Source organism: Oryctolagus cuniculus, chromosome 1, assembly GCF_964237555.1.
Source record: "Oryctolagus cuniculus chromosome 1, mOryCun1.1, whole genome shotgun sequence".
NCBI classification, from domain to species: Eukaryota; Metazoa; Chordata; class Mammalia; order Lagomorpha; family Leporidae; genus Oryctolagus; species Oryctolagus cuniculus.
Genome location: NC_091432.1, coordinates 199891723 through 199914394, shown reverse-complemented (window position 1 = coordinate 199914394; position 22672 = coordinate 199891723). Strand labels below are relative to the sequence as shown.

Sequence of the window (22672 nt, the reverse complement as noted above, 5' to 3'; positions counted from 1 at the left end):
TACTTCCATAAATTATTCCACTTATTTATCTTTTCAATGAAATACTACCTCACTTATGGCTAAAACTGTCTTTTACCACTTTAAATCCTCAATAGTATTTCGTATACATAGAACAGAAGCTCAGTAAATATTTGATAAATTACCAATTAATGGGAAATATGAGTACATGCAAAAGAATTACTCTAAATATTTTAAGAAGGCTTATGAGTACAGAAAAGATAGGCCATCAAGGTGTTTATAATTCATTCTATTTTATCACATTGCTGTTTCAAATGTCATAATCTGGGGCCAGTGCTGTAGCACAGCACATAAAGCTGACGCCTTGGGCACCAGCATCCCCTATGGGCACCAGTTGGAGCCCTGGCTGCTCTGCTTCTGATCCAGCTCCCTGCTAATGCACCTGGGAAAGCAGCAGAAGATGGCCCAAGTTCTTGGGCCTCTGCACCCACATGGGAAACTCAGATGAAGCTCCTGGCTTCAGCCTGGCCCAGTCCCAACTGTTGTGACCATTTGGAGAGTAAACTAGCAGATAGAAACTCTCTCTCCTTCTGCCTCTCTTTCTCTGTAACTCTTTCAAATAAATAAATAAATCTTAAAAAATTAAAAAAAAAAAGATTATTTACTTGAAAGGCAGAGTTACAATGAGATAGAGGGAGAAACTGAGAGATACTCCATCTGTTGGTTTACTCCCCAAATGGCCACAACAGGTGGGGCTGGGCCTCTCCGAAGTCAGGAGCCAGGAGCTTCAACTGAATTTCCCACGTGAGTACAGTGGCCTAAGGACTTGGGCCATCTTCGGCTGCTTTCCCAGGCACATTAGCAGAGAGCTGGATCAGAAGCAGAGCAGCCAGGGCTCCCACTGGTGCCACAGTCTGAGACTTTACCCCTTAGGCCACAGCACCAGCCCCAGTAAATAAATCTTTAAAAAAATATTTTTTTAAAAAAGCCATAATTTGAGGAACTGGCCAAAGGAGGGAGAATGGTATACACAATAGTTATCAATGCTGTTTAACAATTAGCCTTTCTAAAGTATGCCAAAATCTCCACACACACTTCCACTAACATGAAAAAACCTTCTCTCTGAAGATTATTACATAAAATAGAACTACCTATGAAAAGAATAATCATTAGAGACTAAAAACACAAACAGGCATCTGTATTGAATATATTACTTATTAATTTAAAACAAACAAACAAACAAACAAACAGGATTACAGGGGCCAGCACTGTGGCACAGTGGGTTAACGCCTGGCCTGAAGTGCCAGTATCCCATATGGGCGCGGGTTTGGTTCCGGGCTGCTCCACTTCCGATCCAGCTCTCTGCTATGGCCTGGGAGGGCAGTAGAGGATGGCCCAAGTCCTTGGGCCCCTGCACCCACAAGGGAGACCCGGATGAAGCTCCTGGCTTCGGATTAGCCCAGTTCCAGAAACTGCAGCCATCTGGGGAGTGATACAGAGGATGCAAGATCTCTAACTCTGCCTTTCATAAAAATAAATAAATCTTAAAAAAAAAATGCTTGGGCCAGTGTTGTGGTATAGCAGGCTAAGCCTCCTCCTGAGGTGCCAGCATCCCATATAGAAGCCAGTTCAAGTCCCAGCTGCTCCACTTCCCATCCAGCTTCCTGTTAATGTGCCTGGAAAAGCAGTGAATTATGGCCAAGTTTTTGGCCCCTGCACCCATGGGGAAACTCAGAAGAAGCTCTTAGGCCGGCGCCGCGGCTCACTAGGCTAATCCTCCGCCTAGCGGCGCCGGCACACCAGGTTCTAGTCCCGGTCGGGGCGCCGGATTCTGTCCCGGTTGCCCCTCTTCCAGGCCAGCCCTCTGCTGTGGCCAGGGAGTGCAGTGGAGGATGGCCCAGGTGCTTGGGCCCTGCACCCGCATGGGAGACCAGGAAAAGCACCTGGCTCCTGGCTCCTGCCATCGGATCAGCGCGGTGTGCCGGCCGCAGCGCGCCGGCCGCGGCGGCCATTGGAGGGTGAACCAACGGCAAAGGAAGACCTTTCTCTCTGTCTCTCTCTCTCACTGTCCACTCTGCCTGTCAAAAAAAATAAATAAAAAAAAAAAAAAAAAAAAAAAAAGAAGCTCTTTGCACCTGCCTTCAGTTCAGCCCATCTCCAGCTGTTGCAGACATTTGGGAAGTACACCAGTGGATAGAAGACCTATCTGTCTCTCCCCTTCTCTGTCTGTAACTCTGCCTCTCAAATAAATCTTTAAAAACCAAACAAACAAAATACAGTTAACTGGAACCATCATACACTACTGGTGGGAATGTAAAAGGGAATAGCCACTGTGGGAAAGTTTGGGGGTTGCTCAAAAAGGTATATACCTCAAAGAACTAAAATACAGGTATTCAAAGAACTGCACACAAACATTCACAGCAGCACTATTAACAATTGCCAAAAAGGTGGACAAAACCCAAATATCAACTGATGAATGCATAAGCAAAATGCAGTATATCTGTGCAATGGAATATTATTCAGCCCTGAAAAGTAATTTAAGTATTGACATACAATTAATGTGCATAAACCTCCAAAGCATTATGCTAAGTCAGAGAGCAGACATTAGAGATCACGTACTGGATGATTCTATTTACGTGAAATATCCAAAACAGATAAACCCATAAAGACAAAAAGGAGAGTAGCGGTTGCCAGGGACTGCTTTCTCAGGTACATTAGCAGGGAGCTAGATAGGAAGAGGAGCAGCAGGGTCTCAAATGGTGCCCTTACAGGTTCTGGTGTTGCAGGTGGTGGCTTAACCCATTAGGCCACATCGGCTCTGCCATTCTGTATTTTAAAACTTTTTTCTTAGGTTCCCCACACTTTACAGCTAATTCCTTTAAGACTGCCTTTCCTTTCCACGACCCAAACTAAACATAATAAAACTTTAACACATGAGCCTCCTCCACATGCCCTTTATCAATGAAACCTGCCTTTTGCCAAGAACATCAAGTACTAGTAACCCTATCTCACAGAAACCTTATCTTTTGCAACTGGCTCCCCTGTCTGTCAACAAAAAGGAGAATGGCCATGACCCCCACACCACAACCCAACACATCCAACATCTATCAACATTCTTCTTTCCCTTCAGGTCCAATTAAATCAACTTCTTCCTTTCTTATCGCCATAATTTTCCACAATCACAACACAGTTCCAAGTTGCTTAATGAACTGAACACTTGGTTCACATTTTTCCCAACCTACATATATTCTGCTATCAACGTCAGCATTTCTAGATTCCTAAACCAGCAAAGGACTGGTTTCAAAGAAAAAAATAATAAGCTTTCTTTTCAGTATGTTAACCCTGAAACAACAGCTTATATACTCAAAAAATTATTCAGCAAGATATACATGGGGAACTTGAATTCAAGAAAATCATTACAAAAAAGAGGTGCCAATTTGTTCATCATAAATACAGACTCAATTAATGATATTACATGTAATCTGAGAGGAAGGCATTTAGAGAAAGAAGACACTCCCTATTAAGCTGACCTTCTATAATGTTATAGCTAACTCTGGATAACTTGGTTTCTGTCATTTTGCTCTAAAATGCCAAGTATTACTGAAAAAATTTATGAAATTTTCAAAGTGAGTTCATTACAAGTTCGTATTATTTTGATTTTGACTGAGTATTACTTCCAAGCAATCCTTTTATTCTCTTATTATATATTCATTAACACAATGTTTTCCAACCTACCAGCTCTGGATTCCTGTGAAGTTGTAGAATTAGTTACTATAAAGGACATCAAGCAGCATACATTATATAAAAACTATATCCTACATACATGTATTAACATTTTTCAAATGTGCAACGATGTAGTTAGTAAAACAGAAAGTCGTATAGGAGAATACTGAATAGTTTTTCACTAATATGCATTTTCTCAATTAACAAACACTAAAAATGTAACTACAATCCTGTGGAGAGTTTACAAACTATTAGGGTTTTTTAAAAATTATTTATTTATTTGGGAGGCAGAGAGATGATAGCAAGAGAGAATTCCCATATGCTGGTTTACTTCCCAAAGGCAAGGGCCAGAATGCATCCCACATGGGTGGCAGGAGCCCAATTACTTGAGCTATCATCTCTGCCTTCCAAGGTCTGCATTAGCAGGAAGCTGAAGTCAGGAGTCACAGACAGGACTCAAACGTAGGCACTTTGATGTGGGATACAGGCACCTTAACTAAAATGCTAAATGCCTTGTTTAGGAGGCTGTCACCTTCAACATATTGGGAACCACCGCCTAAGCGTATTTCCTACAGCAAACACTTAAACATCCTTTCCATTCTCTAAGTTCTAATTATTCTTTGCTTACTCCAATTTCTGCTTTCACTTTCCCAAGACAATTAAACACATCTGATGTTTCTTTATCCACCTCAATTCATCTGAATTTATCCTTTCTTCTCCACTTTTGTAAGTACTTGATGATTTATCAATCAGTAGTGTGTCTCTTGCTTTTTAAAACTAATTCAGGGGCCAACATTGTGGCAAAGCAGGTTAAGCCACTGCCTGTCACTCCAGCATCCCATGAGTGACAGTTAAAGTCTCAAGTACACCACTTCAAATCCAGCTCCCTGCTAATGCACCTGGGAAAGCAGGAGGAAAAGACCCTAGTACCCATTTGGAAGACCCAGATGAAGCTCCTGGCTTTGGCCTAGCACAGTTCCAGCTGTTGTGGCCATCTGGGGAATAAACCTGCTTCTCTAACTCTGCCTTTCAAATAACTAAATAAATCTTAAAAAAAAAAAAAAAAAAAAACAACTAATTCAACAACATACATACTTAACCCCTTCCCTACCTCAATCCATTAAATGAGATTAGTCTTCAATAAACTTCAATAGTTTCTCTTCTACCTTATCAGAGCTCCCTTATTGAGACAAAACTTTACTTGATTCTGCTCTTTGCTCTAAATACTACTCTACTCTCTTTTCTTCCTTTAGCTGTCAAATGCTCAGGATCATTAAACTACAACCTGAACCAATACAAGGTTTTACAGGAACAGGTACTCCCCTTTTCTTTAGTTCCTTTCCTACAAAGGCAGCGTTGAGTAATTAAGAGATTCTATGTCTGAAAGCCTAAAATGTTTCTTATCTGGCTCAAGTTTACACGAGTAGGGTTTAGCCTTGTGGTTAAGATGCCCACATCTCACATACGAGGGCCTGGGTTCCATTACTGGCTCTGGGTCCTGACTCCAGCTTCCTTCAGGCAATGCAGAGAGTTGGAGGCAGCAGTGATGGCTCAAGTAATCGGCTTCCTGCCACCCACACCAGAGACTTAGATGGTATTCAGGTTCCTGGCTTCAGCCCAGTCCAGCCCCAGCCACTGCATTTGCAGAGTGAACCAGAATGGGAATGTGCTCTCTCTACCTCTCAAATAAATTAAAAAAAAAAAAAAGAAAGAAAGAAAGAAAGTTTGACCTCTGGGGATCCAGGCATGATCTACATTCAATGTCAATTTCCTGAGGACATCAGGGTGCCATTAAAGGTTCTGGAGCAGCAATAAAGTACCATGAAAAAAAGCGCATTTCAAGACTACTAGTTTAACAACAGCATGCAGGACAGATAGAAATGAAGACCATTTAGAAAACTATTACAAGACACTAAGCATTAAGCATAAAGGGAAGGAAAGGAAAACAAAGGAATTTTTTAAAGAAATAACCATTAAGACTAAATGACTACAGGTAATACAGATAAGACTAATATAATTTAAGTCCTTAGTGATATGGCCCTCAGAATTTGCATTCTCTCCTACAATCTACCTAGACTTACTTACAGCTCTTCATATTTTCCTGTCTTATGTCTGTGGAGTTCCTAAAATGCTAACAACTAATTTCATATCTTCTATGTACCAGGCATTCCCTATCCTTGGTACCTCGTTAACTTCAGAGGAAGCAAATCACTTAGCAGCAATCCCAAAGAGTTGGCCAAATTAAAGTATAGGGCAACATCAAAGGTGGGTAGAGTACTCACCTGCAGTACCAAACACAGAAAGGGGAACTAAGATTTCAGGTCCCTAACTGGCTCTAGCCAAACAGGAAAAAGCAGCTATGAATCTGCTTACAGAAGAAGCAGACACTTTCTGATGATCACCATCAGCATACCCAATGATAAGAAAGTCTCATGAGAAACAAGCCAAAAAACAAGACCAAAAGGTAAGGAATCCCATGGAGCAGATCCTATTGGTCTTTCATCCAGGAAAAGCAATCCTCTCTCCTTATTAAAGATGATACTACATTTCAAAATTGCCAGTATGATACTGACCTTCAGTAACAGAGTCTTCACATCCCACAAGGTTGAGAAGGATATCATCATCTTTATCATCCACTTCACATCCCAGTAGCATCCAGCTTTCCACATTATCACTTTCTGAAACGATGCTCTCTTCATCTTCACTTGAACTGACTTCTATAACCATGACCTCTTGGATCACATTTGATCTCTCTTCAGGTTTAGGCTTCTCAATATTCCTCCTGCATTTCTTACCAGCCAACTCCTTTGAAGGAAGAGAAGAAGGAGAACTACGGATCTTTCCTTGTGCTTGGACTCTAACATTCTTTCTTTCACATCTGTAAATACTGTCTTCATCAGACAAAGTGATCACCTCTGACCCATCGGAGAGCTGGATGACTTCACTATCCGAAAGGACAATTAGATTCTTCTGATTTGGTTTACTACTCAATGATTCACAATCCTCAGAGTTCTTTTCTTCATGTTCTTCCTCCCTGATGGCATTACCAAGATCTCGAGCATAATGAACTTGGCTATAAAGCTGAAATTCCACCTCACTATCAACACTCAGCTCACTAGATGACTCTTCACGATAAAGGTCATCTTCATATGCTTCTATAGACTCATAGCCACCAAACATCATGAAAAGTAACTTTGATGCTGTAAAAGAGAAAATCATACAAAGAGCATATTTTAAAAACTCTAATCATGTCTGGTTAGTGCAGTTTCACCTGTTAGAACCCACTACTATGTGAAAGTCATCACTTTTTTCAGACACATTAAAATAGCTTTTTCTTGGGCAGCCATTTGGCCTAACAGTTAGGATGTTCTGCTAGGACACCCATAGTCCACACTGCAGTACCTGGGTTGAATTCATAGCTCTAGCTCCTGATTCTAGCTTCCTGATAATATAGACACTTGGAGGCAGCAGGTGATGGTTCAAGTAACTGCGTTCCTACCATCCATGTGTGAGATCTAGACCAAGTCCTCTTGTAGGCATTGGAGGTAGTGAACCTGGGGATGGGAGCTTTCTGTTTTTCACTTTCTCTGCCTCTCAAATAAACATTTTTTTTTTTTTTTTTTTTTTTTTGGACAGGCAGAGTTAGACAGTGAGAGACAGAGAGAAAGGTTTTCCTTCTGTTGGTTCACCCCCCAAATGGCTGCTACGGCCAGCGCGCTGCGCTGATCCAACGCCAGGAGCCAGGCGCTTCCTCCTGGTCTCCCATGCAGGTGCAGGACCCAAGCACTGGGCCATCCTCCACTGTCTTCCCAGGCCACAGCAGAGAGCTAGACTGGAAGAGGAGCGACCAGGACAGAATCCAGCGCCCCAACCAGAACTAAAACCTGGGGCGCCAGCACCGCAGGCAGAGGATTAGCCTAGTGAGCCGCGGCGCCAGCCTTCAAATAAACACATTTTTACAATCTTTTTTCTCTTACAGTACCTTTTTTATGGCCTACTATAATAACACCCACCCCTCTCAAATGAGAAATTATTACCAACAACTTGAATTATAGGTATTAATGGAAATATATTTCATACATACACTGGAAAGGAAAAACAAGTTGAGATGCACTGCTTGACACCAAGTAACTGTTCTCCAAAATGTTAAACATTGCAAAACAATTTCAAGAGCTTTGACTATTCTTTCCATTCATCTTTTCTTTCCTTTCGGTTCTGTATATCATCTTTTCAGTTACACATTCTCACACAGAAATACGGATTCAGTTATGACTAAAAACCACAACAGGGAATCACTGTTAGGTTTACTTTTTGGGTGCAGATGTTTAGTCTCAATTAAAGAATTATTCTCAATGCCTTCTGATTCTTGGCCAAAATAATACATAAAAATATTTACTAAAACTGTTCAGTTCCATAGTAAAGTGTTATAAAAATATGTATGAGATATAAACTTACTAAAGATCTAAATCTGTGGCAAAACTGCAAAGTTGGAGAAAAAATATATAAAGAGAAACACTTCACTTTCCTAACGTAAGCTTATTAAATCCTGCTCTTCTGGGCTGGCGCCGCGGCTCACTAGGCTAATCCTCCGCCTAGCGGCGCCGGCACACCGGGTTCTAGTCCCAGTTGGGGCGCCGGATTCTGTCCCGGTTGCCCCTCTTCCAGGCCAGCTCTCTGCTGTGGCCAGGGAGTGCAGTGGAGGATGGCCCAAGTGCTTGGGCCCTGCACCCCATGGGAGACCAGGAAAAGCACCTGGCTCCTGGCTCCTGCCATCGGATCAGCGCGGTGCGCCGGCCGCAGCACGCGGGCCGCGGCGGCCATTGGAGGGTGAACGAACGGCAAAGGAAGACCTTTCTCTCTGTCTCTCTCTCTCACTGTCCACTCTGCCTGTCAAAAAAAAAAAAAAAAAATTAAATCCTGCTCTTCTTTCAACTGACCTTAAACATACTTCCCACCAGACTAAATTAACTGCCCCTTTTAAACTTCCATCGTACTTTACCTTTTCAAAACACTCATTACATCCCTATTATTCAATGTACATCTCTCAAAAGCACAGATCACAAACCTCAGGAGGGCAGGATGCATATGTACTTTGGCAAACAATGGATCACCAAAGCCAAGCAGAGTGTTTAGGGAGACTTCTGTAAAGGTCTATTGACTGCATGAATGAATGAATGAATGAACGCATCATATCACCAGGCATTTGTTTTTTGTCCTGGTAAATTTAGTATGTGCCTAAAATACAGAAACTATGGTTGATAAATTTCTCACTTGTCTTCACCTTTTTGAAAGTCTTAAATTCTCCCACGAGCAGCCAAAAATCTACATGGTAGCTTGTTCAAAATCAGGAACAGCCTAGAAAACATTAATACCACCAATATATTTTTTATCTACTTTTAGCTATACAGATCTAATTACAGCCATTTTCTTTTCTTTTCTTTCTTTATTTATTTTGTGTGTGTGTATGTGTATTTGAGAGAGAGAGCGAGCTCCCATCTGCCAGTTCACTCTCCAAATGCCTGCAATAGATAGGGCTGACACCAGGAGACAGGAACTCAATCCAGGTCTCCTGTGCAGGTGGAAGCAGCCCAACCACGTGAGCCATCACTTCTACCCCTCAAGGTCTGCACCAGAAAGAAGTTGGATTCAGGAACTAAAGCCAGCAACTTTAATCCAGGCACACTGACACAGGATGCAGGCACGCAACCAGCATCTCAATCATCAGGTTAAATGTTCCCTCCATCCAGTCATTTTCTTAGTTTCCCAATTTTCTGTCCAAAATGTTGGAAGGTTGTAATGATAGTTTTGGTAATACAAACAGCTGATCCTAAAAGTCAAATGAACAAGAGTCAAAACGGACTCGTTTTCCAAAAATAAAGAAAGCAACTCTTAACGCCCTTCTGTTTTTCTAAAAGGTACAATATATCTGTTCCCTTGCTGCACTGTCCTTCAGTTTGCTATGCTATTATTGTCATACAGGTTGAATGTGGCTGACTGAATAATACTCATAGCATTTATCAGTTTATATTGAAATGTTAGCCTCAGAGGAATTCAAATAAAAGAAGAATCCTGTCCTTTATATTTAATAGGTAAATTAATTCTAAAAGAAGTCAAAAGAATTATGCTTTCTTCAAAATCCTCACTGGATCCATCCTGAGGATCCAGTGTGGACTTAAGATAAAACATAATTCTAGTGCAGCACAGAAAAAATTAAAGAGCTAAATTACAGAGTTACAAATTTGTACTACTCTTGGAGCCGTCCCAAAGGAAAAGGATTAAGAATAGAGCCATAGGCACACCTGTGAATGTATGCCAAAAATAAACTACAGAACCATAATGAAAACTGACTTCCTTGGGTCTAAGGATTTATCTCCTTCCCTGAAATGTAGAAAAATGAATTTAACAATTTAGCCCCTATGGCCTTTAAGAGGATTTTGTATCTTCTGTACTTGAAAATTGTGCTCAGCATAACCTACTCTCTTCTATTTATGTAGCTTATGTATGCCAGGGTTAAGGTTTGCCTGAGGCTGTTTTGGTTTATGTTACTATTTAATTACACTCAAATGCATTTAATTTACTTCCAAAAAAAAAAAAGTGTGTACTCAGAGGACAAAGACAAATTTTTATAAATATGTACACACACACCCTCCTTGATTGGGAAGGCTTTCTCGGCTTTAATCACTGTAAACAATTCCCATGCATACTTATTAACTAGATAACAGAAGGTCCCTATGACAGTCACAAAATCCTAAACATGGAATCGATCAAGCACAGGGAAACTGAGGCCCAAAAAGATAATGAAGCCTATCTGGGATATGCAGCTGGTTTAAGAAACGGCTACAAATGTTGGCCTATTTTCCTGACTCTCAATCAAGTGTTAAGATTTTAAAAATAAGATTTTCAAAACAAATAATTTCATATAAAGATGCTTTAAAACTCCCTTCACTGCTATATTTGCACTGGTTCTAACACCTAGATTTACCTCACAAACATCCATTCATTCCCAGTGGACTATAAAAACTATCAAAGAAGCATTTTAATTAGAAGGAAGGAAAAGGACTTTTAAATCTATCAGTGTACCATCCAAGAACCTCCCAAAGTGGTACTCAAGACTATCAATCCAGTGACCAAAGTTGAGCACTGAAAATATGGCAGCAGGAAAGTCACCTAAGAATTTAAATGGCTCAGCAAATCTAAAACAGCGACAGAGGATAACTGCAAAGGTGCTCACCATTCCAAAGAGGGAGCAGCATTCATTCAACGAATTTGTTTTTTAAGTAGACAACTTAAGGCTCATTTAAGCTCTGAGTTTACTTTTACAACCGCTAAAGCCAATCCTGCGTTAACAGTCTACCTACCGATTATTTCAGACATTTTGCTCCAATTTCCACCCAAAGCACTTTTAGCCTAGATGTTCCTTCTTGATGACTTGGTATCCACCTCGGCCAGATTTTAAATCCAACCCACAGCCTGATGTTTAAATGCATGGTTTTCATTGGGAAGTGATTAATACATAGCTTGTTCACACTTGAAATTTTCTGACCTACTCTTGGTGCGCTGCTCTGACAGTGCCTGTTGAAACACAATTAACTATAGGGTTAAAATTTGTTTTTCAAATGTGATTGCTACTTCGGATCAAATCTAACTCGGGTAGAGAATCCAAATGTTAAACAATGTTCACAAACAGAGGAAGACAGAACACAGTATCTTGGTAGAAGAAAAGCATGCTAAATTTATTCAGGTAAGCCCCAGCTGTTCTTGGGATACAAAAGGCTTTTTATAGGAACAAATCCGATCTGGAACTACTTCCTGCACCTTTCGCTCGGCCCGTTTCCCTTTTGTCATGCAGTCTCTTACCATAAAATTTCTCCCTTCCAATTATGTCACCCTCCACTCTCCACCTTCGGATTCCCTCGGAAACTGCACTAAGAGGTCCCCACGGTAGGTAAAAATAAATAAAATTTTAAAATAAAATAAAAAAGTGGTCCCCAAAGCATAGGACCGTCTTAAACACACACTTAGTCCACTTAGAAGTCCTTGTATATGACCGCCTGCGTATTCAAAACGCAGTCAGGAGCTTCTCAAGAGGCCCCAGAGTCAGCAAATTCAACGCTCTCACTTTAGACCTGGAGAAGGGGGCTCGGGGAAACTTGGTCCCTGAGCTTCCAAAGGTCCTCAAAGTTCTCCTCACTCAACCCTGCAGTCTGAGCCTAACGCGCATCCTGCCCCGGGAAGGGCCGTCTGCAATCTCCAGCGAGCCAGAGGCGGCCCAGGGGCTGGGACCCAGGCGGCCGCCGCCCAGCCACAGGTTCCTCAATGCCCGAAGTTGACAGGACGTGAGCACGAGAGGGAGTCCTAGGGAACACAGTCCACGTCTCCTGGTCTGGCATGAGGGAAGGGGCACGGTTCCCGAAATTTTGGTCGCCAAGGTGCAGCTTCCGACAGCCAAGGCTGTCCGTTCCTCCAGGGGCCGGACTCCTCCTCGGCGCGGCGGGACCTCCGCGTTTAACTGACCGAGCGGCTTCTCTAACACCTGAGATGCCTGGGGCGGCAGGTCAGAGAGGCAGAGGCAGAGACGCCGCCGCCGCCACCGTGGCCACCGGCGCCCAGCCCTTCCTGAACCACGGCCTCGGGCCTGGAAGGGACAGGGATTCGCGGCCACCTCAGCCGAGCCGCGTGGGGCGGCCGAGGGGCCGGAGGGCGCCCCGCCACACGCAGGGGGACCGACGGAGGACGCGGGGGCCGGCGAGGGGGCACGCGCTAGTTCCACAGCCCGGCGGCTGAGGCCGAGCACGAGCAGGGGTCCCCGGGCCGCGGGCAGCTCGGGGTCCGTCACACACATACTCACTGCCGCGGCTGCGACCAGGAAGCACCAACCAGGAACCAAAACGCGTAGACGGACGGGGAGGGGCGAGGACAAATGAGGTAAGGCGGCAGCGTCCGTGCGGACCCGGGAGGAGGGAAGGCACTTCCGGGGAAAACAAGGCTCTCGGGAGTCGTCTTTCCGTCCCCGCCCACCCTGGGCCCCCTCTGTGCGCAGGCGCGCTGCTTGTTAACCCTTTCTCCTCCTCTCCCATAAGCTTTTAGTTCGGCATTCCTTGCCTTGTTCCCTTCCCTTTTGAGGATCTGAGATGAGTCATACTTTACTTGGATGACTCGCACACAAGAAAAGCTGCTTACAAGGCAAAACAGGAGGAGTTTGCGCCCTCTGCTCCCGGGAGGAAACTACAACTCCCATAATGCCGCGGGCGGGCTTCGGGGCGGGCTCCGCCGCCTCCTCCCCTACGCTCCGGGGACGCCCTCTCCGCGCCACGTGGCGTGACAAGGGGGCTGAGGGCTCGTGGGAGTGGGCGTGCGGCCGGAGACTTGTCGGGGTGCTGGAGGAGCCCTTGCGAAGAAGAAGCCTCCTTGAGAGCACGTGGGTTGCAGTTGCGGCTCTTCTCGCGTGTGCTGGTTGCCCCTGGCTGGTCTGTACACTTTGAGGGCTTAAGTTGAAAGCAGTTCACACCGGGTGCTTCCTTCCGCTTCTTTCTAGAATACTAGGCGACAGATTTAACCCTTCGTGACCCTCGAAGGGCTGCTCTCGAAAGATTGAGCCTGTGGTGGTCCTTTCGAAGCCTCTGGCTTGGGTTCCCCTTCTCACATTTTAATGCTTCATCGTAGTAGACTCATCTTTTTAAAGATTTATTAGATTTAGTTATTTATTGGAGAGGCAGAGATAGATCTTCCATTGGCTGGTTTACTCCCCAAATGGCTGGGCCCATGGGAAGCCAAGATCTTCTGGGTCTCCCACATGGGTGCAGGGGCCCAAGCACTTGGGCCATCTTCTACTGTTTTCCCAGGCCACAGCAGAGAGCTGGATTGGAAGTGGAGCAGCTGGGACTCCAACCCGTGCCCATATGGGATGCCGGCACTGCTGGCGAGGCTTACCGACGACTAAGCCACAGCACTGGTCCCAAGTAAATGCATCTGTACAACCTTACAAATAAAGTGTTCTTCTGTTGGTTGGCTCTCACAACAGTCCTGAAACAGAAGCCTGACTTCAACTTGTCACCAACATTTGTTGAATATCTGTCAAGACCAGCCTGTTAAATGGTGAATTTTTAAGGTCTCTAGTGAGACCTTAAAGAAGAGCTGAGAGTCTAGCTGGGGAAACAGAATACAAAGAGTTCAATTATAGATAGTGCTTAAAGAGCTTGGCTGTAAAAATTAGTAAAAATTTTAATTAACATTCTAAAGAGAAGTACAAGTTACCATGAAAAGGCAGAACTGGGGGACCCATTTTGCTATAAAGAAAAAAAGATGTAGAAGTGGCTCACAGACATTACTAAATCATTTGGGTAATTTTTTTTAAAGATTTATTTATTTATTTGAAATCCAGAGTTACACAGAGAGAGGAGAGGCAGAGAGAGAGAGAGGTCTTCCATCCAATGGTTCACTCCCCAATTGGCCACAAAGGCTCAAGCTGCGCTGATCCAAAGCCAGGAGCCTCTTCTGGGTCTCCCATGTGGGTGCATGGGCACAAGGCCTTGGGCCATCTTGTACTGCCTTCCCAGGCCATAGCAGAGAGCTGGATCAGAAGTGGAGCAGCTGGGCCCGGAACCAGCTTCCATATGGGATGCCAGCTCTTCAGGCCAGGGTGTTAACCTGCTGCGCCACAGCACCAGCCCCAGGTAATTTGTATTCTGTAAAACAAGTGTTATCTTTGTTTTTTTTTTTTTTTTTTAATTAAACTTTTATCAAGGGCCAGGCTTACTTTCTTGTAAGTGTATTATGTATATTCTCCGTTAAATTTCTAAAACCCTATGAGGTAGATTTTTTCCCCAATTCCCATTTCACAGAAAAAGGGAATAGAGAGGTTAGGTAACTTTCTGAAGGTCACACGTTTAGGAAAATAATCCTAATTATGGTGCTCCATCTTCACTATTACTAATGCATTCGACAAGGATGTACTGCTTTCCTGTGATCAAAATGCTTCATTCACTCCCTTTAGTTTGTCTTCAAACCTAAAGTCCTTTGAGTGGCAGAAAAGTCTCTTCACAAGCTGCTAATCTGCCTGAGTGTTCACCACACTAAACCGTGAGCAGACGCCAGAAGACACAAGCTCTCCCACAGACGCCTTTACGAAGGGCGCATCCACTGCCTGTGCAGTGCTGCTTCTCATGCAGGGTTGAGGAACCTTTTTTCTGCCACGGGCCATTTGGATATTTATAACATTCTTCATGGGCCATACAATATCATCAAAAATTAGCCTGCTATAGATTTATTGGGTATTGAGTCCCACCTGCGATTGCCTTGGCAAGGCCAATTCAAATGATTTTGCGCCGGCGCCGTGGCTCACTTTGTTAATCTTCCACCTGCTTCACCAGCATCCCACATGGGTGCTGAGTTCTAGTCCCAGTTGCTTCTCTTGCAGTCCAGCTCTCTGCTGTGGCCCGGGAGTGCAGTGGAGAATGGCCCAAGTGCTTGGGCCCTGCACCCACATGGGAGACCAGGAGGAAGCACCTGGCTCCTGGCTTTGGATCAGCACAGAGCTGGCCGTAGTGGCCATGTGGGGAGTGAACCAATGGAGGGAAGACCTTTCTCTCTGTCTCTCTCTCTCACTGTCTATATCTCTACCTATCAATTAAAAAAAATGATTTTGCAGGCTTTAGGTGGCCTGCTGACCAGATAGCCTCCACCCCTGTCCCAACGTACCCCTACTCACTTTACTCTGCTGAAGTCCAAGTCTTAAGGGAAATCTTCCAGTTCAGCCATACAGAACAGCATTGAGTTCCCCAGACTCCCTATGCCTTGGACTAACCTCCATTGAGGCAATTACATTGTATTTGTCCTGTTGTCTCCTGGCTGGACTGCAGACCTCCCAAAGTCATCAGCTTTGATATTTCAGCTTTGTATTTTCACATTACCTGGAAGACCGCAAGACACTCAATAAAAGGATAGATTTAAGAAAACTTTGGGTCTACCAGCTGTCAGTTCACTGGGAAAACCATGCAGTGACTCCAGGTAACCAGAACTGTGGTGCTCCATGGTATTAAGATGTGTATAAAGAGCTGAAGGGGTCCCAAGGGCACAGAGATTTCTGACAGAGTGGTGTGTATACACATACCCCATGCCTTTACACAATGATTCATACCAAGAAGGCCTTTACAGATCTTGAAATCCAGTCTCCTATTGCAATGATAGAGATACTGAAACCAGAAAGGAGATGTGTTAAGAGTCCTTTAGCAGAGGCAAGGTTGTGTCTGTAATCCAGGTCTGGGATAAATCTGAGTCCCCGCCTACACACACATGCACCATTTCTCTTCCCACTCAGTCTGTGGTTCCCACTTCTTCAAATGGTGGGTGGCATCATGCGCAAGTATCTCGAAGGCTTTCTTACAGAGAATGTTCTAAAGAGACCATTTATTTGAGGAAGGAAGCACCTGTTTTCCGCGGGGCAGAGGTGGTACTACATCAACAGAGAGCAGCTGGATTGGGAGAAGGGGCCAAGACAAAGCAGAGCCCTGCGGTAGAAGGCAGGCAAGCCTGGGGATATGCTGCAGCAGCATCTAGGGGAGTGGTGCGTGTTACTCAACCTTATCCTTGTCCTTGCAAAAGCAAGGAAATGCCTCTCTTCTTTTTTCCCAGTCTACTTGTAGGTTCTAGAACCTGTGAGAACCAGCTAAACATTTTGATCTCTTAACAGTTGCTCTTCACTTACCATCCATTCACTGTGAGCCTGCCATGTAGCAGGCCCTTGATAGCCACTTCAGATGCATTGTCTCTTACCCAGCCTCAAAATGTCTAGAAGGGAGATATTAGCCCGTTTCAATAGTATGGAAATTCACACTTGAAAAGGTCAAGTGATTTGATCTGTATCACACAGTGGTAGTGCTGGGATTCAAACCCAAGTCTTTTTTTTTTTTTTTTAAGATTTATTTATTTGAAAGGCAGAGTTACTGAGAAAGAGGGAGAAACAGAGAAAGAGATTTTTCCATCCAATAGTTTACTCACCAAATGGCCACAACGCTGGGGCTGGGCCAGCTCAAAGCCAGCAACCTGGAACCCCATCCAGTTCTCCCACATGGCTGGCAGGGGACCAAACGCTCAGGCCGTCTTCTGTTGTTTTCCCAGGCGCATTAGCAGGGAGCTAGATTAGAAGTGAAGAAGGAGGGCCTGTGCTTTGTGGCGGGTAAAGCTGCTGCCACCAGTGCCAGCATCCCATATGCGTACCAGTTCAAGACCCAGCTGTCCCTCTTCTGATCCAGCTCTCTGCTATGGCCTGGAAAAGCAGTAGAAGATGGCCCAAGTCCTTGGGCCTCTGAACCCACGTGAGAGACCCAGAAGAAGCTCCTGGCTCCTGGCTTTGGATCGGCCCAGCTCCGGCCGTTGTGGCCATCTTAGGAGTGAACCATCAGATGGAAGACCTGTCTCTCTCTGCCTCTCCTCTCTGTAACTCTGCCTTTCAAATAAATAAAGTAAATTAAAAAAAAAAAAAAGTGAAGAAGGGCTGGCGCTGTGGCAAAGCAGATAAACGACCCAAGTCGTTGAGCCCTGCACCTGCTTGGGAGACCTGGAAGAAGTTCCTGGCTGCTGACCTTGGATTGGCCCAGCTCCCACTGTTGCAGCCACTTGGAGAGTGAACCAGCAGATGGGAGACCTATCTCTCTCTCTCTTTCTCTCTCTGCCTCTGCCTTTCAAATAAATAAATCTTAAAAAAAAAAAAAAGTGAAGAAGCTGCGACTTCAACAGACACTCATAAGGGATGACAGTGTTAAGAAGGCAGTGTAACCCGCTGTACCACAATGCTGGCTCCTCAATGCCAAATCTTGTCTGAATCCAAAACTCCTACTTTTTTCTAGTTGAAACTAAACTCATTGAGTGTAGAGACTATGATGACCTTCTCCTCACTTTCTACCTCGCATCTCACCCAAGGCCAAGAACATGACAAGCTCACGGTGAGCACTTATGGAATGAGTGGATTCAGTTTGGGATGTTTGGTAAATGAAGACTTGGGCACAGTAAAAAATACAAACAGTGTTGTGGGACAGTAGCAGAGGAGGCAGCTGGCTGCATAAGGGAAGTAGAGAAGCTCCACAGAAGAGGTGAATTAAACAGGGCCTGGACATATAAAAAAATAACTAGGAAAAAGACCAATAATTCAGCATTCTATCAGCAAAGAACACTAACAGGCAATTCACAGAACAAGAAATCCAAAAGACCATGAACTATGATAAGAGGTGCTCAACATCACTAATCAGAAAAATGCAAATTGTCTCATACATAGTGAATGAGAATACAAATTGGGAAAGTGTTTTAGGAGAGCTATTTGATAGTATCTACCAAATTGTAAATAAGCTATGTTCTTAAATGTGTGTACAAAGATTGTAGTAGAAAAAAGTGGAGACAAATACTCATCTATAGGGAACAAAATAACAAAGGCCATATCTATACTATTTTAAGTGCTGCTTTTAAAAGAATGAGATAAATCTGCATGTACTGACAGAAAAATCTCCAAGACACACACAGTTCAGTGGGGAAAGGCAAATTTCAGAGCAGTAAGTGTATCACGCACTGATTTTTTTTTCCAAAGAAACCTTTTATTTAAGGAATACAAATTTAATAAGTACAACTTTAGGAATATAGTGATTGTCCTACCATACCCCTCTTCCTCCTCCTTCTCCCATTCCCAGTCTCCATTAAGATGAATTTTCAATTAACTTTATACATAGAAAACCAACTCTATACTAAGTAAAGATTTCTACAATTTGCACACACACACACACAATATAAAAGTTGTTTGATGGCCGGCGCCGCGGCTCACTAGGCTAATCCTCCGCCTAGCGGTGCCGGCACCCCGGGTTCTAGTCCCGATCGGGGCGCCGGATTCTGTCCCGGTTGCCCCTCTTCCAGGCCAGCCCTCTGCTGTGGCCAGGGAGTGCAGTGGAGGATGGCCCAGGTGCTTGGGCCCTGCACCCCATGGGAGACCAGGAAAAGCATCTGGCTCCTGGCTCCTGCCATCGGATCGGCGCGGTGCGCCGGCCGCAGCGCGCGGGCTGCGGCGGCCATTGGAGGGTGAACCAACGGCAAAGGAAGACCTTTCTCTCTGTCTCTCTCTCTCACTGTCCACTCTGCCTGTCAAAAAAAAAAAAAGCTGTTTGAAAACAAGTTTTACAGTTAACTCTCATAATGCAACTCATTGAGGACAGAGGTCTTGCGTGGGAAGTTAGTGCACAGGGGCTCTTGTTGTTAATTTAACAATTAACACTCATGTATGACATCAGTGACCACCCGAGGCTCTTGACATGAACTGCAAAGGCTATGGAAGCCTTTTTTTTTTATTTATTTAATAAATGTGAATTTACAAAGTGCAATTTTTGTGTTGTTGTGGCTCCCCCCCCAACATCCCTCCCTCCCGCGGCCCTCCCCTCTCCCATTCCCTCTCCATCCCGCCCTTCATCGAGTTTCATTTTCAATTACCTTCATATACAGAAGATCAACTTAGTATATACTAAGCAAGGATTTCAACAGGCTGCCCTCACACAACCGCACAAGGTATAGGGTATTGTTTGACTAGTAGTGTTGTTTTTAAGTTTCATTAAGGATAGAGATCCTACGTGGGGAGCATGTACCCAGTGACTCCCGTTGTTGATTTAACAATTGGCACTCTTATTCATGACATCAGCAATCACCCGAGGCTCTTGCCATGAGCTGTCTAGGCTATGGAAGCCCCTTGAGTTCACCAACTCTGAACTTGTTTAGTCAAGGCCGTATCACAGTGGAGGTTCCTTTCTCCCTTCAGAGAAAGGCGCCTCCCTCCTTGATGGCCTGTTCCTTCTGCTGGGGTCTTGTTCACCAAGATCTTTCATTTAGGTTGTTTTTGCCACCGTGTCATGGCTTTTCATGCCTGTGAGGCTCCCATGGGCCTTTTAGCCAGATTATGGCAGCCTTTTGAATCCACAAACTTCGTCAGTATTTAGACAAGGCCATAAGCAAAATGGAAGTTCTCTCCTCCCTTCAGAGAAAAGTACATCCTTCTTTCGACTGGGGTCTCACAGAGATCCTTCATGTAGAATATTTTTTGAAACAGTGTCTTGGCTTCCCATTATGCATTCGTTTTTATTGCACTGTAAGTGGATGTTTGTATATGCCTGTGCATATATGTGTGTATATATTAATGCACAGAGAAAATACTGAATGCATAGCAATTGAAAACAGTGGTTATTTACCTCTGAGGAAGGGAGTAGAAGTGAAGGGAGATAAAGAGGAAATTTTTAAAAATGTTAAATTATTTTTTGAAGAGAAACTTTCACTTTAAAATAAAATGTGATTCACTGAGATTCAAGATATGTAGCCTGAATATAACCAGACAAGTGTAAACTGGAGAACATTCAGCAAAATACCTGACCGACCTCTTTAAAAAATTTTATTTTAATGGGAGGAGGTATTGTTTCAAATATTTAATGTTTAGGACTTTTTTTTTTCAAAGGCAGAGTTAAAAGAGAGAGATCTTCCTTCCACTGGTTCACTCCCCTGTTGGCCCAAAGGACTGGGGCTAGGGCTGTGCCAGGCATAATCCAGGAGCCTGGAACTCCATCTGGGCTTCCCACGTGGGTGCCAAGGGCCCAAGCTCCGCCATATTCTACTGTTTTCCCAGAGCATTAACAAGGAGTGGGATGGAAGTGGAGCAGCCAAGACTCAGAACCAGTGTGCATATGGGATGCTGTCGTGGCAAGCAGCGGCTTAACATATTGTGCCGCAGTGTGGGGCAGGGGGTTGACTTATCTCTTCAAAAGTACCAAGTGTCAAGAAACAAAGAAAGACCAAGGAACTGCTGCATAGGAAAAGGACTGAAGAGGCATGACACAATAAATGCAAGACAGGATCTGGGATTTTCTTTTGCCATAAAGGATAGTGGGACAGTTGGTAAAATCCAAATCTAGATTAGATGACAGTACCAGATCAATGTTATTTTCCTGATTTTTATATTTATTTTACGGTTATGCAAAAGAATGTCTTCATTTTTTAGGATATATCCACAAAATACTGGGGGAAAGGAGCATCATGGCTGAAAGTGGCTCAGAAAAAAATTGTAGGGGTGGAAGGAGAGGTAGAAACATTTTGGGAATCTGAGTAAAAATAAATGAGAATTCTTTGTATGAAATTAGCAATTTTTCTCTTAAGTCTGAAATTCTGCCCAGATAAAATATTAAAGGAGAAAATAAAAAGAATGAATAAAAAGTTTGCCAGATAGAAAATGCAGGGGCATCTTCTGGCAGAGGAATACGAGGATCAAAGGAAGCTGACAGGTGCATGTCCCGAGCACAGCATGATATGGGGAGGACAGTCAGGGAAAGGGCAGTGATGAGCCACACCGCCCAGCATGGACACACTTCCCAGCCACCTAATATTGACAAGGGAGATATTGTGTCTGTCTTACACCCAGCCTCAAACCCTATAGAAAATAACTTGATTCCTTAGGGCTTCTCAGTCATTTCTTTGGCAGTTTCTTTTCTCCAATTCATCCTCTGATGAATCCCTAGAATCAAGTTTGTAAGAATCCAACTCCTGCTTTTTGCAAAAGAGAAAACTAAGACTCAAAAGGGGGAAGGGATATGCAAGGTCCTAGGCAAAGTTAATGCCAAAGCTGGCCTCTTGTTCATAATCCATCATTCGTTCTGTTGCACCGAAGTCGGAAGGATGAGGCAGAAATAGAACGCTAGAAAGTAAAATGATTGGATGTTGCCCTGTAAAGCTAGAATGTTTTCTGTGTGCCAAAAATACAGACTTAATGTCTGTACAACTTTTAACAGTAAAAAATGTAGACACCACTGTGATTAGGGAAACTATCGTCACTTAAAGCCAATAGGCTGCCGCTAGTGAGTGCCATTCAGTGCATGCTCCTAGGTCTCAAGCAGCAATCAAGGTGATTCTCAGGAATTCTCAATGACATTGGTACCCATCTGGATTTGTTGAAAAGTTTAACATCCTTTTTTATTATTCATGATTTTGCAGTTCTTCAAATTGAAAGGTGATGGAGAGAGCATGCAATTTTCAACCAGACTATGAAATCGTTCTTGAAAATTTGGACACTCATATAGATGGCTTTTAATTTCTCTTGGAGACTGCATCCATTATAAAATCATGAAATGTAAAAAAAAATACATACCTTAAATTTAATAATACGAGTGATGATATTCTCATTACAACAAAATTCTAGCGATAGCAAGCTAGGATTCCAAGGACTCCATTGCCATTTATTGTTATAATTTTTAAAGTTTTGATTGTTTATTTGTTTATTTGAAATGCAGAGGGACACAGAGAGAGGGAGAGAGATCTTCCATCTGCTGATTCACTCTCCAAATGCTTCACTAGCCAGGGCTGAAGTCAGGAGCATGAAACTCCATCTGGGTCACCGATGTGGGTGGCAGGGATCCGAGTATTTGGGCCGTTATCTGCTGCCTCCCAGAGTTCACATTAGCAGGAACCTGCACTGGAAACTGACGAGCCAGGACTTGAATCATCACTGTAAGCTGGGATACCAGTATCTCAAGGAGTGGCCTAACCCAGTGTGCCAAAATGGCTGCCCCACATTTGTTATTATTCCTAGGTGGGATTGAATTCCTCAAAGCTTAAGGCGAAGTGACTAGATAATGAACACTGATGAGTAAAACTATTGAGATTCTTATTTATTTAAGAATTGGGGCTGGCACTGTGGCATAGCGGGTTATAGCCCTGGTCTGCAGCACCATGATCCCGTATGGGCACCAGTTAGAGTCCCAGCTGCTCCACTTCTGATCCAGCTCTCTGCTAATGCACCTAGGAAAACAACAGAAGATAGCCCAAGTTCTCGGGCCCCTGTACGCATGTGGGAGACCCAGAAGAAGCTCCTGGCTCCTGGCTTCAAATCAGCACAGCTCCAGCCATTGTGGCCATTTGGGGAGTGAACCAGTAGATGGAAGACCCCTCTGTCTCTCTGTCTCTGTCTCTTTCTGTAACTCTGTCTTTC

At 43.9% G+C, this 22672-nt stretch overlaps 1 protein-coding gene across 6 annotated transcripts in view; it reads right to left on the bottom strand.

The window, feature by feature from the left end:
* ZCCHC7 (zinc finger CCHC-type containing 7) overlaps window positions 1-12819 on the bottom strand; it is a 273573-nt gene extending 260754 nt beyond the window's left edge. The window contains exons 1-3 of one of the 6 annotated variants that reach the window (XM_017337500.3): window positions 12530-12819; window positions 11040-11253; window positions 6255-6881 (exon numbers count right to left, since the gene is read on the bottom strand). In XM_017337500.3, the coding sequence (XP_017192989.1) occupies window positions 6255-6881; window positions 11040-11055 (643 nt within the window). In that variant the 5' untranslated portion in view covers window positions 11056-11253; window positions 12530-12819. Of the gene's footprint in view, window positions 1-6254; window positions 6882-8962; window positions 9037-11039; window positions 11254-11538; window positions 11654-12525 lie in introns of those variants that run through there. The other 5 variants (XM_070054548.1, XM_070054546.1, XM_017350928.3 and 2 more) reach the window with 5 other exon arrangements.
* Between the last annotated feature and the right edge of the window lie 9853 nt (window positions 12820-22672).